The sequence below is a fragment of the Leptidea sinapis genome, chromosome 17 (assembly GCF_905404315.1).
Source record: "Leptidea sinapis chromosome 17, ilLepSina1.1, whole genome shotgun sequence".
Classification (NCBI taxonomy): Eukaryota; Metazoa; Arthropoda; class Insecta; order Lepidoptera; family Pieridae; genus Leptidea; species Leptidea sinapis.
The window spans coordinates 8,939,576-8,958,407 of NC_066281.1; the positions used below are offsets into that span (position 1 = coordinate 8,939,576).

The 18,832-nt window shown below is 34.3% G+C and overlaps 1 protein-coding gene across 1 annotated transcript in view; it reads left to right on the forward strand.

Annotated features, from left to right (window-relative positions):
* LOC126968950 (T-box transcription factor TBX20-like) overlaps positions 1-15,995 on the forward strand; it is a 118,547-nt gene extending 102,552 nt beyond the window's left edge. The window contains exon 6 of the mRNA XM_050814190.1: positions 13,370-15,995. Coding sequence (XP_050670147.1) covers positions 13,370-13,679 — 310 coding nt within the window. The 3' untranslated portion in view covers positions 13,680-15,995. The remainder of the gene's footprint in view (positions 1-13,369) is intronic.
* The last annotated feature ends 2,837 nt before the right edge of the window (positions 15,996-18,832 follow it).

Consider the following 18,832-nt stretch of genomic DNA (forward strand, 5'->3'; position numbering starts at 1 on the left):
ATTTGTGCGTTACATAGTTTTTTTTATATAAGAGGGGGCAAACGGGCAAGAGGCTCATGGGATGGGGAGAGGTGAGGCAACCGCCCATGGACATCAGGTCAAGCGCTGCCGGCCTTTAAGGTGGTATGCTCTTTTCTTGAAGGTCTCTGTTCGTGAAAACCGCAGCTGGCAATTGATTCCACAAAGTGGCTATGTGAGGCAAGAAATTTCTAGCAAAACGCGCGGTTATGGAATGCCAGACGTCAACGTGATGCGGATGGTACTTTGCACGTAATGTCCGTTGGTGAAATTCAGCCGCTGGTATCAACCCGAACAGCTCCTCTGAGCACTACCCGTGATAAATGCGGTAGTGTTTTCATATTCAATATACTTTAGCGCTAAGTGTGGCTGACTGCTTACGACTAGTTAATAAAAATAGGTTACAGTATCAATAGATTCTCATTATTTTTCTATCTAGCTATATCTTCGTTAGAGACGTTCTTCTCTCGCACGTTCGTCTATACGCAAATATATTATTGTAAGCGTATAGTGCATAACCATTTAGTTAAACCATGCTTCCTAGGGTACACTTCAATTTTCATATTACCTCAGGGTTTTTTTAACAAATTTATTAACAGATTCGTTTAGCTTTACAAAAGTAATAGATAATAGACAGAGCTAGTTTTACAACCAAACTTTTACTTTGAACAAATGAAAACACCCATTTTTACAATGTCATAGTAAGGTTGCCTAGAAGAGATCAGTAATATCATATGATATTAGTATGTTTGTTTTTAAGTTGTATTTTGTTTATATAGTGTCAAAAAGAGTAATAAATAAAAAAATATAATTTAAGAACAAAAGTTCTGTGTATTTCCCATCACTTAATAAACATATTACTATTACAATAATAATAATGTGTAAGCTACTGAAATTATATAATTTGATTATTTAATACACTGGCAAAGAGTGTATTGCAATTTATTCTAAACTTTTTAATTTATCGGAGCGATGGAAGTTATCAAAATTAATGATATTTTATTTTTATTATAATTCGTCTCCATTCATTTTTATTCTAATTTGAGAGTGAATTGGCGATGCGTCATAAATTGCAACAGTCCTCGAGCTCCTAAAACCGTTCAAGACCAATTATAAAAATAGCTGCTTGTTATAAAACAAAATACGATCAGACCGCTTACGGTAATTACTATTTTGAACAGTCTTCAGGAGGTCAACATAGCATCGTGTCAACATGAAATAATTTTAGGTATTTTTGATGCATAGAAAATAATACACGAAATACGATTTACGTTAAAAAATATATTTTTCTCATACTATGTACTTCATAGACCTAAATTTTTGTTAATAAAGGGCTAACGCTTTGAAAACCACATTAAAATCTAAAGTAGCCAATTGCGACTGCTTGCGATATGTTGTGATTATAAGCTGACCAATGAGCGTTCAGAACCCCCACCCGCTCACCTTAGTTGTTTGACTAAATTGTTTGCAATGCGAATATTTAGGTATCAATAATCTACTGCGGTATAGGATCGATGGCCCAGATCAATATTTTCCTACACTTTCCCCGATACTAAGATATTATAAATATAATTGCTGTATGTTTCATGTTTCGATTTCGACTAATTATGTTAAGTTGTATCGTCCGGCAATCGGCAACCAGTACCGGTGACCGACACCGGTGTGAGAGCGAGAATTGGCCGGAGGCAGACCAAACCAGGCGTTCCCATGCCTTCATACCATACTATGAAAACTCGATCGTTCAACTACAACTTAAATTCTGTACACGCGTGGTGAGACCAAAAATTATTTTTACGACACTTGCCAAGAGAATGCCTTAAGACATTTAGGAAACAATTTAGTACTAATAAAATAAGCAATAAATTCATCCCCTTATTTCAGGTTAATCGCCTTAAAACTTACTAGTAGTAAGCACTTATAATCAAACGCATCGAGTTCTTTTTAGATTGTACGTTTTTTTATGAAAATAAGGAACGAAACGAGTAGAACGTTCATCGTTTCGTAATTGATACACACTGCCCCATAAACCCAAAAAATCTTCACTTGTGTGAAAATATTGTATTGTCATCGGTTCTTGAGAAAGATGCAAATTTTCAAGTAAATCGGATACCATGCGGGACAAAAACACATTCAAATAAGTTAAGTCAAAAAGTTACAAATATATATATATAGCGTTAAAAATCTTTGGAGGGTCCTAGAATGAAAATACGGACGTGGGTGACAGAGCTATAATCGAAGTAAAAACTCGAAAAAATTCGATTTCAGATGGAACCCTAAATACAATTTGATATTAAAATCCCAGTGTTAAAATTACCCGTTAAAGTGGTGTTCTGAAGCGTATGATTTATTACAAAAAAAACGACAGTATAAATGTTACTTTCGATAAATATGTTCGAGAACTCGTAGTTATGTAAAGAAATCGAGCAACACGTCAACGGCGGCCCGCGGCGGCGGTGCCCGTAATCACAGGGCACACTGCTCATTATGCCCTAAACGACAAATTAAAGCGCGTTTCTATTAACTGCCCATCGTCGGGGCAATACACGGCTGACCGGTTCCTCTGGTACGTACGGGGCATAAATGTTTTGCAATATTTTTATACAGTATAGCATGATTTTAGTTCACCGTAATATTTGGGGCAAACTGATTTACCGCAACCAACACAAGCAGAAATTGTAATCTTAGTAAATTTCAAGTTTTCATAAACTGTGGAATATTTAGTGTAATTTTAAATGGTAACCAATAACGAGAGGTGCTAAAGCGAGTCAACCTGGTGGTAAGTTACACGCCCTACCCATTACAATGTAGTGCCAATAAGGATTCTTGAAATATCCCAAAATTCTGATCGACATCTCAATTGCCATCGTCAGCAAGAGAGTAAACCTTGTGTCGTGTTATTTAAGCTGAATCACAAGCAGTGTTTGCACTTGCGGTAGAAGAATGCGCCAGATCCTGTACTAAGTACAGTCAAATTTCATTATCATTCCTCATCACTTACCACTATGTGAAGGTTTTGCTCTTCTTGTCCCTTTTTTTATATAAAAACATGTTGCAGTGTGTCTGATTCTTTACACAAGATGATTATGACTTAATCTCCTCTAGGAGGTGTAAATAGAAAATGTGCATGTATAATTGAACGTCTTTTCAATAGCGCATCTCTGGAATGAGTCCAGATCCACTCCCAGAGTCCTATTTCCTTTAGGAGGCCAAAATCCATAGCCTACAAAAATTTTAGAAGGTTGCTCTCATATAAAGTAATATCTGGCGTATAATCTTATCGTCTCTTGCCTTCTGATTTCTCGGACACAAGTAGTCCTTGGAGATTGATACAAGCAATCAAAGAACTTCAATGTTCTCCACAAATGTGTTGAGAACTTACCACAGATTTTCTCTTCATCCGATAAAAAAAACTACGTGTAGAAGAATATCGAATATCGAGGGCGTTCACGCATCGTACAAGCAGATAGTAATCAGTGGGGTTAGTGGACCTTTTAATAATCTAATCTCAGTGCACGTCAGTACCCGGCTACCGATTTGTATTAATTGATACAGCACAGTTCGGCCGCCGCGTTGATACTTCACCACTCGACTGATTGACGGCGTGTTCGAGATGCTATCAACGCAATTACCACATTCTTGGCTCGCTACCGATTGCTTGAGCTCCGATTGTTTTTGTTTCTTTTACCTCAGCGTGGGGTTCACTTACTTCAGTTTAACTTTTAAGCTCTTTATTTAGACAAATTACATGATACTTTAATAACGATCACGATAACTTCGTCTGTTTGCCCTCTGGCAAAGGCTTCATTAATATTTTCGGTTCCTGGTTTATCTAATCCAGGTGGTTCCTTCTGTTGAATTTATCTCGTTCCCCCATCTTTTCCGTTTAAAACAAAATAACATCCGTCTTGTAAGCTACATATTATAAAAGTGCTGAATCCATCATATCTCAACAATAATAATAATAATATAAAGTAAATTCACAAACACAACAACACACAAAACGACACTTTTAAGTTTCATAAAAGTGATCTATAACTCTTTAATATTAAAATATAACTCTTATCAGTTTCAATTATTTATTTATATTTATTTCTCTAATACATTTGTAATTTTAATGTTTGAAATCCACTCGTGCCACCAAAGATGCAATCGTGTTTGTTTATAAAGTTTATCAAGCCCGCGATACAATTTGCTGTAGTGTAGGGTCCACTGTAAGCCTTATTTTAAATCCTTTTGTACATAATGATTTTTGCACTGTATTATATTTGTATAGTTCATGAGAAACATTGTAACTAATACATTTTCTGACATATAATTCCTTAATAACTTAAGCGTCGACGCATATTAAATCGCCAATAAAAGCTGGTAATGAATTAAAGCATTATAAACCAGCGTAGCCAATAATCAAGTAATATTAAGAGCAGTTGTTAAGTCTCACCTAGTCGCTCCTGTGCCTTAGAAAGTAGAATAATGAATGTTCATACTCTGAGATCAATGTCCGCAGCTACTGTGCGATGTAAGTGGCAGTAACTTAACATATAATTCACTTGAACGCACTTCGATGCTATCTCTTCGTAGATTGCCACTGCTCTTAATTCGTTTCTCTCATTTCATATGACAGCATCAACGTTTTTGTTTGCTTGTATTTTAGGGTTACCGTGTTTTAATTTCAAAATTATACTGCCCATTATTATGCTTTTCTCAGCTTTATTTATTGAGGTACAAATATATTTCATCATTCACGACGATGATCGGTCCTACAATTAGAAAGAAATTATTCTATAACAACTTGTACAATTATACTGAAATTTGTTTGATTCTGGTCCATTGGTTGGCTTTATTTATCATCATCATCTCAGCCGGAAGACGTCCACACCTGGACAAAGGCCTTCCCCAAAGATCTGCACGACGATCGCTCCTGCGCTGCCCTGATCCTTCGTATTCCGGCGATTTTGACCAGATCATCAGTCCATCTTATGGGTTCCTACCAACACTGCGTCTTCCAGTGTGTGATCGCCATTCGAGGACTTTACTGCCCATACGGCCATCTGCCCTTCGAGCTATGAACCGCGCCAATTGCCACTTATGATTCGCAATCATTTGGGCTATGACGGTAACTTTGCTTCTCCTACGGATTTCCTTATTTCTGATTCGAACTCGGAGGAAACTCCGAGGATAGTCCTCTATATTTGTTATAGCTATGTTTATAAATTATTATAGATACAACAATTCATTATTTAATGCAATGGCAAATAATTCATAGGCTCTACATAAACACACAACATAATCTTGAAATGATCTTTTTAAAAATGACTGCAGATAAAATATATAGGTAATAAAATTTTAGTATTCAATTCCGTAAAGCATATTACATTCCGTTTTGATCCTTTGAACGTCATTATAACACTATGAACATTAAAAACAGAGAACAAGAAAACAGTATACCTTTAATTTAAAAAAAACTGAAAAGTTAGATAACAATCGACTAACGTTCAATTTACACTATCGATTGTTGCAAATCATAAAATCGTATCACACTTCGATGTATCGATAACTTCATTCGATTCGCCCCTTCACTTCTAAGAGTCGCCGCCCTGTAATTTGTCGGCGAGTTGGTATAAATACCCAAAGTCAGTGATGCTGGTATCATCATAAATATATCATCAACGCTCTGATAACCCGAAATATAAAATTCAAACGTTAATACATACATACCTATCTCATAACTTTGTCAGCATTACAGTTTAAGTGGCAATCTGAGTTAGGTACGATTCTCGTCTAGAATTGATCAAGGATTGTTCGTCCACAGACAAATATACCTTAACCCTACCTAAGGCACTTACCCCCTTATCCATAATGGTCCGCTAACTTTAAACAGCCGCTTAGGAGTGCTTTTTCTCATTCTGACTTAGGTCAATAGAAGAAGACAGAGTGAGAATTGGCAATGCTTTAAGTTAACAGACTATTATGAATAAGGGGGTTACACTTTACGTTCTTATCTATACTAATATTATAAAGCTGCAGTGTTTGTTTGTTTGAACGCGCTAATCTCTGGTACTACTGGTCCGATTTGAATGATTCCTTCATTGTTGGGTAGTCCATTTATCGAGGAAGGCTATAACTATGTTTTTTTTTTTCAAAATTAGGGATCCGTAATAAAATTGCTATTCTGTAACACAAGGTGTAAAATCGAAAACCTATTTTTGCGTGCGCTGCAAAAACTATTGACAATAGAACAAAATGATGTACAGGCTATAATATAGGCAATATTTTATCTCGGTATTTCCACGGAAACGAGAAAAACGCGGGTGAAACCGCGGGGCACAGCTATTTTAAATATATGGTATTACCACTATACAAGTAGTACTTGTAATATCTCTATATATATAAATGAAAATGGTATTTGTTTGAGGCTCAATCACGCCTAAACCATGCCTAGATGGTTTATAGCTACTTATTTTTAGAAATACAACGTTCCTTCATTAATAATTTATTTCCTTTTAAAATTTGCGCAGCGAAGCGGGCGGGATGGGCTAGGTAATATAATATATGCAATGAGCAATGATGGTCTATCCGAAATGCCACGAATTACTAGAAGACTGCTACATCTATACATTATCGCGTTTACTCCAGTTGTTTAAAAATTCTTGGTCAATAAGCAGCAATGTAAAACATTTCTTCAGTTCGGTTTTGACTCGAACAGTGACAGTTGAAACACGACTAAGTAGAAGTGTGCTTACAGTGTCTTTAAGGTGAAGGGTAGACAGAAAACACGCAAACACGGTGTTTTCAAGTTTTGTGGTGAATATGTAGCATTTGGAGCTATGAACACTATTTTATCATGTTACACATACCCTTGAGTCTAATTTGTAGGTTGCTAATGCTTACTGTTAGTTAAACTTAACACTTCAGAGCTATTATGAATTACCAGTTTTGTTTGCAGTTAAACAAGTTTTTTTTCGGCATGATGCATTTGTTTAGTATACTGCTCTCATAGAAGTTGTTTTTATAGCTTTTAGTTTTTTGTGTAGTTTAGTAATCAATAATGAGGATTGTAAGCAATTAAACTGTTTGCGCCTGTTAAAATGTTACATTTTCGACACAAGAATTTTTAAAATATTGGCTTTCTTACATAGGAGCCGTGAACTCATATCGCTCAAGGTCGCCGGCATTTAGTGCCGCCTTAATCATACATTTGCCGTTCCGCTATCAGACTGCGAGAATGATATTATGTCCTTATGTATGTATTGAACGTCATTGGCTATGAGCACTCGTAATTTATTGTAAATATAGACGGAGCCTACAGTTTTAAACAGCAGTACCCGTAGATAATATTCATTAAAGTGATGAATCGTTTTAAAAACAATTTATACATTAGTTTCGCTTAAACACTACTGAATATTAATAAATCAATTATTGAGATCGTATTATAACGCGTGAACAATAACTTACAGTGTTCAGATCCTACGACAGCATCTATTTCTTTTTATCATAGTAAAAAAGGCAAAGGGCCTGTTATTATGGACGGTCGAGGCGCCTCCGGCTCGTCGGTGATAGATTATATTCGTCACGGGTCTTCGTGACGTCACGCCGATTTCATACCGCGTTCCATCTCCTTGAAACCTGCACCGACACGCCATTTTAACGGTCCATCTTGTAATATCGTCGTTTATCAAACAAATGTGATTTGAGTGATTTTAAACAATATGTTATGTTTTTATATTGATAACCCTCACTTCTAGGATTAATACACAAATAAAATTGTCACGTTATTACTTTAAAAACATAACATAGATTTACAAGAGCGACATCTCAAGTCAATTTCCTAATATACAAATATTGGGGTTGAGCAGGTTATCAACTGTAAAGTAGATCGTGTAGATGAAGCCACAACCTGAGAGTTGAACAAAGCAAACAGAATTTTATAACGAGACGGTAATCGAACGGTTGCCTCAGTTGGTTAGAGCACCGGCACGGAACACCGGAGGTCGTGGGTTCGAGTCCCGCATCGTTCATAAAATTTTGTGTTGTTTTTCAAATTTCAATCTGTTTTCAAGTCAGAATTTTTGGGTATTACAATAATCTTGAGCGGTGCTGCATTGTTATGGGCAGGGTATCAATTACCATCAGCTGAACGTCCTGCTCGTCTCGTCCCTTATTTTCATTAAATAATACGTCTAAATAGAGCCTCTTGCTACTTCACAACATATGAAAACAGGCCAGGTTGATTACTTTAGTGTGCGTGACTAGCTACGTCTTACACTCGCGATTTGTATGACACTTTGTGTTACTGTTCGTGCATTGTTCAAAATAGAGATTAACTATCAACCACAATTTTTGACGTTTTAAGGCGAAGACTAAGCAGAAAACACGCAAACACGGTGTTTTCAGACAAGTTTTGTGGTGAATATGTAGCATTTGGAGCTATGAACACTATTTTATCATGTTACACATACCCTTGAGTCTAATTTGTAGGTTGCTAATGCTTGCTGTTAGTTAAACTTAACACTTCAGAGCTATTATGAATTACCAGTTTTGTTTGCAGTTAAACAAGTTTTTTTTCGGCATGATGCATTTGTTTAGTATACTGCTCTCATAAAAGTTGTTCTTATAGCTTTTAGTTTTTTGTGTTGGTACATTTATTAAGATTAGTAATCAATAATGAGGATTGTAAGCAATTAAACTGTTTGCGCCTGTGAAAATGTTAAATTTTCGACGCAAGAATTTTGAAAATATTGGCTTTGTTACATAGGAGCCTTGAACTTATATCGCTCAAGGTCGCCGGCATTTAGTGTCGCCTTAACACTTGTCACCGTCTATCTAGACGTATAAATGATCTATGCGTTGAGTATTACATACTTTATTGGCTGATATCAAGATTTGGACAACTAATAGTTATTTATTCAAATGAAATTATTTAAAACTAGCTGACCCGACCGACAATGTTCTGTATATAATTAATAAAATAATGTTTTTATATGAATTTGTCAATAATATATCATAATATCAAAAATTACTTCGTAAAATATACGCCCTGCTGTCGTAATGAAATTGTTTCACAGCAGAACTGTCAAACCGTGCGTCAATAAATTCTCTCATAGAAATTATGTATGGACACATGAAAGGAAAAAAAAATGTTGTTTTTATTTAATTTAGCAGCATTTTCCTATTTATTCACCTTTTAAACCATCCCTGGACTTCCACAAATAATTCAAGACCAAAATTAGCCAAATCGGTCCAGCCGTTCACGAGTTTTAGCGAGACTAACAAACAGTAATTAATTTTTATATATATAGATAGATAGATAAGAAAATATTATGATCGAGATGAAAAATCTAATGAGTATTTTTTAATAGTTCTCTATTTTTATTGAGACGTAAAATTCTAAATTTGTTATGTATATTACAGCCATTGTAAAATAATCTATTTGATTGAATAGAGTGGCCGTTGAGTATCTTGTATGTTCTTCTCACGAGCTCTACTTTTTCCGAACATATGGTAGAGTCAGTAATTTATAAGAAATATTTATAGCGATGATTCAAAATGGCTCAGTTTAAGTCTAATTGTATAAAGTTTATTCGACTTTCACTAAGTAATAGTTCTTAATAGTGATTTTCATTATTATAACACTAGAAATAAGGGATTGCTTGTAACTAATTCTAGTAGGCTTCATAAGATACATAATAGCTTTAAGGGTAAAAAAATTTAAATGTTTTATAAAAAAATGGCTTTGTCGTAAATCCTATTACTCCATCGCTGAATATCTAAATGATCGGACAGCCTGGGACTAGATTGTGATTATTTTATAGCGATAGAAATGACTGTACAATATTGTATATTTTTATTGAAAAGAGTGCAATAAAAGAATGCTGGGAGAGTTGACTATATCGTTTTAGCGAAGTACAGGTAAAAGTTGTAACTACTACATAATATCGACATCAAATAATAGTTCCAATTGTATCATTTGTACCTCATTGGTACCAATAACGGTTCGTAGAGCTGCGAAAATAGCGCAGTTAGTGTGAAATGTGAGGCGGCCGCGGCGGTCTGCGTCCAAGAACCGATAAACCGACCAGCCATAAACCGTTACCGGTTGCGACGGTCTCCGCACTTGGCTGTCGAGACTATCCAATGCTTCGTTAACTTAGCAACTCGATGCTCTCGTAAACTTACTTCGGCTAAACCATTCACTGTACGGAATGCTTATATCTTCAACAACTTACTTATTTTAGGAATAATGATTAAAATAAATTGTGTGGCATAATTTCATAAAAGAAACTATTTTGTTTCACAAAATAACATAAACAATAATTGGTTATTTTTTAAAGTGACTCACTTCTGGGATTAATTACACAAATAAAATTTGTAAACAAAATTTATGAACGGACTCGAACCTAGAACCTCTCGGGTTCCGTGTGAGCGCTCTTCCAACTGAGCCAGCCGCACAAGTAAAGTATCGTCATAAAATCTTGTATGCTTTGTTCAACACTCAGGTTGTGGCTTCATCTACAGGATCTACTTTACAGTTGATAATCTGTTCAACCCCAATATTTACATATCAGGAAATTGACTTGAGAAGTTGCTCTTGCAAATCTACTCATGGGTTCGAGTCCCGCATCGTTCATAAAATTTTATTTTTAAATTTTATTTGTGTAATGCCTAAATCCTCAATCCTTTCGACAACCCTATCGTTAGCATATTCACGGTAGCAGAATTACTGAATGTATTCTCAGAATTTTGGAATTTATTTGAAGGTACATATACTAGGTGCTTAACGATTAGATGTAATATAGTTTTACAGTAAAAGGAGAGTGAGAAGAAAAGAGAGAGATGAATACCATATTAGAACATATTATAAAGTATAATACTTAATTTTAGAGTACGGCTTGCAACTATATTCACGGTAGCAGAATTACAGAATGTATTCTCAGAATTTTGGAATTTATTAGAAGGTACATGATACTACTTAACGATTTAACGTAATATAGTTTTATGAGTTGCGAAAACATGTGGCCGTCGGTGACCGCCCGCGCGCCATATTCGAAGAAACTGTTTTATGGTCTACGGGCTGCTGAAAGCTAACGGACACAGCACTGTTGCGATATAACTCCTTCGGGGAATTTATCTAGTTATAAATTTACTCTTAATTCGCTAATGCTTTCCAACTTACTTCCATTTCCTCCATTATTTCTATACAAATGATTTAAGTTGTCTTTAGTGTTAATTCCGCCAATATTTGTTTTTAAGCAATTCGACACGTGTTTCGCCTCTACACGAGGCATCCTCAGGACATGTTTTCTCGCCAAAATCTGGCACGAGACGAGGTGTAGAGGCGAAACACGAGTCGAATTATTTAAAAATAAATATTGGCGGAATTAACACTAAAGAAATCTTAAATCATTTGTATAATTATGGATTTCCGCAAAGTAACGCCTACTTCAATAAATTTTCCATTATTTCTGTGAATATTTATTTATTTATAATTTAACACTATTGAAAATAAGTTACGTCTTAAAATGTCGCGCTGGGTTTTTATAAATAAGTTAGAACTACCAATTCAAAAAAAGAAAAAGTCCGCTGAGCTTCTTGGGCCCGCTCTTCTTTCCGTTCTATTCGTTTCTGAATGGGTGGTAGTTTTTGACAATGAAAAGCGATTTCATAATATCCTATTTGAAATAAAAATATTTGAATTTGAATCGATTGATCCCCTTTATTCACTTTGCCGAATTCGTTATGTGTGGGCCCGGTCTTCCGAATTTCCATTTTTCCGAATCAGTGATAAACTTTCAATAAATTTACTGAATATTAATATTCACATTATATTTTATTATGCTTTACTCACTAAACATTTTATAAGGAGTTGTTTAATATGCTAAAAGTAAAATAAAATTATCAATATATTATTAACTATATCAAAAAAATTGAAGATTCTGTTTGTCAGTTAACATTAGTCCGGTCAATTTAGACCAAAAAATGAGAGTGAAGTTACATAAAGTCCCAACAAGCTGAAAATCAGTGAAATTGTTTAAAACAATTATAAACAATGTTTAAATGTTCCCCATCATACCCGTGTATGGATTTTTTTTTATTCAAGGTCAAAGAAAACGCGCTAAGTACACTACCTCATAAGTGGCGTGGAAACGTGTGCATATTATGACGATAACAACTTTTATAACTTTTTGAATCGTTATATCTGAGAAACGGTGGCTTGTAAGAAAAAAAGTATTGATACATTTTTATAGATAATTTTGTGATCTACAATTTTGTCCGAGGTACTTTTATGATAGAACTTACCGTTTTGCTGAAAATCGCGAAAAACTCATTTTATGACCTTAGACCTCGAATAAAAAATTTTCCATACACGGGAATGATGGGGAACTTCTAAACATTGTTTATAATTATGTTTTGAACAATTTCACTGATTTTCAGCTTGTTGGGACTTTATGTATCTTCGGATGTCTAAATTGACCGGACTACATGGCTTTCAGAGCAGGATTCATTATTTTTTATATTGTTTTATCTGGCTAATATTATGTGAACAGATGGAATGATTTTGAGAGAAATGCAATAAATATGTAATCTCATCTTTGATATTAAAAAATATTGAATAATGGTCAACGACCTCTGGGTGGCCACGGTTCTGTTGTTCGTATAAGGATAACGTCAATTATTTTCTCCTTTTAAGAGTATTTACATAGTTGATTTAGTATATAATGCTAAAAGAGCGAGGTAAAAATGGCTATTTTAAAGTGTTTAAGAATATTAATAATAAGATACATAATAGCTTTAAGGGTAAATGTATACACTTCTATAATAAAGTCCCAGCCACTGTTCAGGCATTATCTATAAATAAATTTAAATGTTTTATAGAAAAATGGCTCTGTCGTAAATCCTATTACTCCACTGCTGAATATCTAAATGATCGCACAGCCTGGGACTAGATTGTGATTATTTTATAGCGATAGAAATGACTGTACAATATTGTATATTTTTATTGAAAAGAGTGCAAAAAAAGAATGCTGGGAGAGTTTCTTGCGCCGCTTCTTCTCTCTCAGAGCGCCATTTGTTTCCGAAGCGGTAGTAGTATCTAGTGGTTATAAGAAATGACATCAAAAAGAATTCTAAAGGAATCAATTTTGAGAAAATAAATGCCTTTTATGCCTTTTAATGACCATGTTTTTTAGTTGAGCTTATGTCTTATGGTTTAATAAATGTAAAAGCGTATATGCCTTTTTAATATTCAAACGTATCATAGGCAAAGCAAGCAAATAAATTTAGTCCTGCGTTGATCCCATTTTTCTTACTTTTTAAAAAGGATGGTTTGATTTAAATCACTCTCTCTTGTTTCCAGGGATCCAATGGAACTGATGCTGATGGAACAGCAACTTCTACGCTCACCATTACGACTTTACGCCGGAGGGACTACGACAGGAGAAGAAGAGGCGGAGAAACGAGCGGCCTGGGCGAGAACTCCGCCAGCATTGCAACTGCTAGCCCTCGGAGGACGAGCCTGGCCCTCAGCGTGGCCTCAACCCTTGGGGCTACCACCAGACCTGTGGCTCCAGAAACCTCCGACACCACTGCGATACTGCCCATATCCACCCCCCTCAGCGCAATCCTCGCGCCCCGATCACAGCCCCTCACAACGACATCCCATGTGAACTCACCCTTGTTTTATAACAAAATAGACTTGTCAGACGAGATTACGACGTCGTATACATCTAGATGATTTAGATTTACGATAAAATGTTAATATAAGAATGTTCCTACCCGGTATCTCCATATTGCGTTTATATTTGATGTGTGATACGTTGATACGTCATGAAAATTTGCTTCTAAAATCTCCTAATATACACAAATGACAGTATTTAAGTCACTGAAAATGATTAACCAAAGATTTGTAAGAATTGCTTTACGTGTGACGTTGTTATGGGCAGAATAGTAAGAGATTTCATTAAAGACATTGAACACATGAAAAACGCTCGAAGCGTGTGAAATCGCTCTAAGTCGGACTGAAACCATGGAGATTAAAACGCATTTTGGACTAAACTGACTTTTGTGAAAGTTTTAGTTTCACCCAATGTTACTATAAAATAAAATTAATAGAAAAAAACACCACTTCATTTTTGTCAAACCAAATATTTATGACTTTAAATATAACATTCCAAGAGTATTTATTCCAGAATAATAGATAGCACATAGATTCTTATAAATAGTAAATGTATTCTGTATTAAGTAGATTCTCTTTCATACAAATTGTAAAGTTAATAATTGTGTTAAACTATGAAAATAACATGAATATTTATTAGGAAGTTCTCACATCGTGAATAATTTTGAAAATGTTTTGTGAATAGAACTATTTTATATTATTTTATTATTTAAAATGTATATTTTATTAGTATCAAACACCAGTGATAAATATGACGCTAGTTTATAAGTGTGTATTATAATATTAAATTATAATATTTATAATCATTGTACCTATGTATAGTAAGTGATTAAATTATTTTTAGACTAAGTATTGTAAATAGATAATAGAGGGCCTCGTAGAAAATCTATTGGATAATTTAATAAATTAACTTTAGTCCGTTGTCGCGGTTTAGCTCGTGTCCTATGAATATTTTATATAAAACTTCGACGAATGACATGAGAGATAATTTTCTAACTTCTAACATTAGATTAAGGATTGGTCTCCGCTGCGCTCCAACTAGTCACCGTATTATTTAAGAATAATAGTGCGTGGCATCTTGACACTCAATGGCATCTTTCAAATTTTGAAACATACACTTCGTGTTATTTTACATTGAAATTAATAAAATATAAATACTTACTGATGATATGTGATCCCAGTGTCTTTCTTATTTTTTGAAATATTATTTTTACAAAGTTTTACTAAGCAACTTTTTAGTTTCAATTATCAGCAAAGCTTAACATATAATGTGGTACGTCAACGTCACACATTGTTCGAGACTGGCTCGAGTACGCCCACTTGCGTTATCTAGTTCAGGAGACCAATCCTTAATCTAAGCTTTTAACATATTTTATTCAACACTAACATATATTTTGCAAGAAAATGTATTTCTAAAACTATATTTTTTAACCATCGTTTGTTTTACTTACCGATAACAACTTCGATGAGATAATATGTAATTATCTAAAAATAACAGGTTATACTATACAGAAGTAATATACATTTATTGACGTACAATACAATAGAATCGACTCCCCCCCAATCCCCCCCATCACGCACAAAAAGTGTCCGAGATAAAAATGTGTTCCACAAGTCGTGGAGTGGCAAAAGTTAGTTAGCCTTGTTATGACATATTGATTCATGAGTAGTAATATCCCGCCAATACCACGAGCGTGCGTGCGACATTGCACTTTAGCTCACAAGATATAGAGCCTAAAATAGAGTGGATCATTTTACGTTACCAATTTAATAACTATACTAATTGTATGCAACAAGGCTCGGATACTTTTTGGTTGCGTTTTCTTTGGTATTGTCTATGTTATTAGTATTGTTGGTCAAATCGTTATTGTTGATAACGAAAAGTTTAAAAACCCGTATGATTTGTAAAACATCCTGTATTAACAATTAAAATGTACTTAAACATAGTTTTATGACAAAGTTAAAAATATGCAAAATATTGAATAAACTGTATGATTAAATAAAGATGTAAACTGTAAGCACATACAATATTTTATGATTAAAAATATGTTACAACATTAATTTATTATGTAAATACTAAACGAATAGTTAATTATAATATAACGGTTTACGAAACGTTATATTTAGATCTTTCCAAGAAATGTCAATTTATGTTAGGTCCGAACCACAATTACTTCTGAAAACTAAAATTAAAAACAATTCTATTTTATTTTGTATTATGTTTTGTTTTTGTTTAAGGGCAAATCGCGTGGTAGCAAACATATCAGGGTACATCCCTAAGTGTTAATAAATAAGAAAATTTAAAGTAGTTCTGTTGTTTTATTTTTTATCTAGAAACAGAAGAACGGAGATCTCTTACTTCGCACAACCTCTTTGGTAGGCTTTATTGCACTCGATAAATTGTAGGTGGGTTCTAGAGTGACGTTTTTTTTTACGACAATAAGGACAAGATCAGCAGGATGTTCCTGCCTATTACAGTGCCGCTCAGGATTCATGAAAAACCCCAAAAATTCTGAGCGGCACTATAATTGCGCTCGTCACCTTGAGACATAAGATGTTAAGTCTCAATTGCCCAGTAATTTCACTTTCGCGACAGAAAAAAGCGCCGTTGTGGTACCCATAACCTAGCTGGCATCCTGTGCAGAGGAGCCTCCCACTGGTTAAGGATTTTGCGGTGAAGCAGTAATGTGCATTATTCTGTTACTGTTGTTGTTCTGTTACTGATGAGCGTAATTGTAATGCCGCTTAGAATTTTGGGTTAAATCAAAAATTAACGATGGGGCAGTGCAGCTGATATTAATACAATCTTTGTGCTGCAGAAGAAGGTTATTCGCGCTATTTACAACCTAGGTCTTAAGGAATCATTAAGAGAAAAAAAAAATATTGCATCTTAATATATTCTTGAGAAATTTGCTAGAAACTGCGACAATCATAATGTTAACACGAGGAATAAACAACAACTTGTTATGCCTACTACTCGGTTAAGTTGAGTTAGTAAGCCTTTTATTGGGCGATTTTTATGCTTTTACAACACGATCGCAAAAAATGTACAAAAAAAGTATTACCAAATTCAAAAGAACTGTTAAAAGACGTTTGTGTGGTAAATTTTACTATAACATAAATGATTTTCTTAACGATACCACAGATTGGGAGTCGAACGACCGTCCTATGGGGGTATTTAATTATACATTTTACTTTACGATATAACATATTATGTTGTAACGAAGTTTTAAAAAAGACCGCTGTTAATTGCGCCGGACAGATGGCTGGTGGGGCAGTAAAGTCCTCGAATTGCGACCACGTACCGGAAGACGCAGTGTTGGTAGGCCCCCAAAAGATGGACTGACGATCTGGTCAAGATCGCTGGAATACGTTGGATGAGGGCAGCGCAGAACCGATCGTCGCGGAAATCTTTGGGGGAGGCCTTTGCCTACTGATGATGATGTTAAAGTCACAATTGTCGAATTGTAAAACAAAAAATCAGGTAAAGAACTTATTGCGAAAGTTGTACTTAGCACAATGTCCATAATAAATATACTAAGGACTAAATATTTGTAGGGACTATTATATTGTCACACAAAAGAACATATCATTGGTTTGATAACATGCGAAACACGAGAATTACTGCCGACAAACTGTTTTGCCATTTTTCAGAATAATATTTCGCTATGTCATTTTGTATCTGAAATAAATGATTAAAAAAAATGATGACAAAAATATTCTAAACTCTAAAGGTTATGATCGAACTCGTAAAAGAACTGTAAACAGCCGCTTAGGAGTGTTTTTTCTCATTCTGACTTAGGTCAATAGAAGAAGACAGAGTGAGAATTATCAATGCTTTAAGTTAGCAGACTATTATGAATAAGAGGGTTAATTTTTGAATCATAGTTAAAGCCTCTGAATGTACGCTATGTTTAACAACTGCATTGTAAATGCAATTTTGGCCTCCTATGTGATGGATTCAAAAGAGTTAAAAATTTATGAGACTACGTGCTAGCTTTAAACCAAATTATAAAAAAAGGAGATTACGTTTTCATTCGGGACTAATTTGGTAAGAGACAGCAATAAACAGAACTGAATGGAATTCTTTGAACGAGGCTTTTACTAAAAATACTCGTAGATTAAGATATAAATAATTTTATTGTAAGTAATATAATATTGACACAATATAATATATATAATATAATATTGACACACTTTTTACACAAATTATCAGCCCCAAGTTAAGCATATATATAGCCTGTGTTATGGGTTACAAGACAATGATATATTTAATACAATATACTTACTTAAACATACATAAATATATTTAAACATCCATGACTTGGAAACAAACATCCATATTCATCATATAAATGCTTAATATAAATCATATAAAGTAATGTAATATGTTTGCATAGAAATAAAACTTTACTATTCAAATTTAAATATTTTATTCAAAATAGGATATGATATCACATAACGAAAGTATAAAAGTACCACCCATTCGAAAAGGTATACCTCACACCTGAGAAGAACGGGCCCATGAAACTCAGTGGGCTTCTTTGTTTTCATTAAAAATATTATAACAATGTAATACCGTTCAATAAAACTTATCATGTAATAGCTTGAGGGCGGTCGCTCCATTGCCAATCTGTGGTATCATTAAGAAAGTCATTTATGTTATAGTAACCTTCACCACACAAACGTTTTTAACAATTCCTTTGAATTTCGTAATATATTTGTTTTGAACATTTTCTGGGATCTTGTTGTAAAAGCATATACATCGCCCCACAAAACACTTGCTATCTCGACTTAGCCGAGTAGTAGGCATTATAAGTTTAACTTTTTTAACTTGTTTAAATTCACTTATGTGCCTATGCACATATATAACATTATCAAGAATACATTTCGAAGCAACAGTTAAGATGTTTATTTCTTTAAATTATTTTAACATTATAAATTATTTCGATGAACTTCAAATATAAATTCAATTTACCCATTATTTTAGAATTCTCAAAATTTTTATGCATCCAAAAATAAATAAATATAATATTGACACACTCTTACAAAAATTATCTTGCCCCAAACCTTTTGGCCAATAATTTTGGCTTTATAAATTGGGCTTTTGCCCCAAAGATGTCTTTAATACAATATACTTACTTT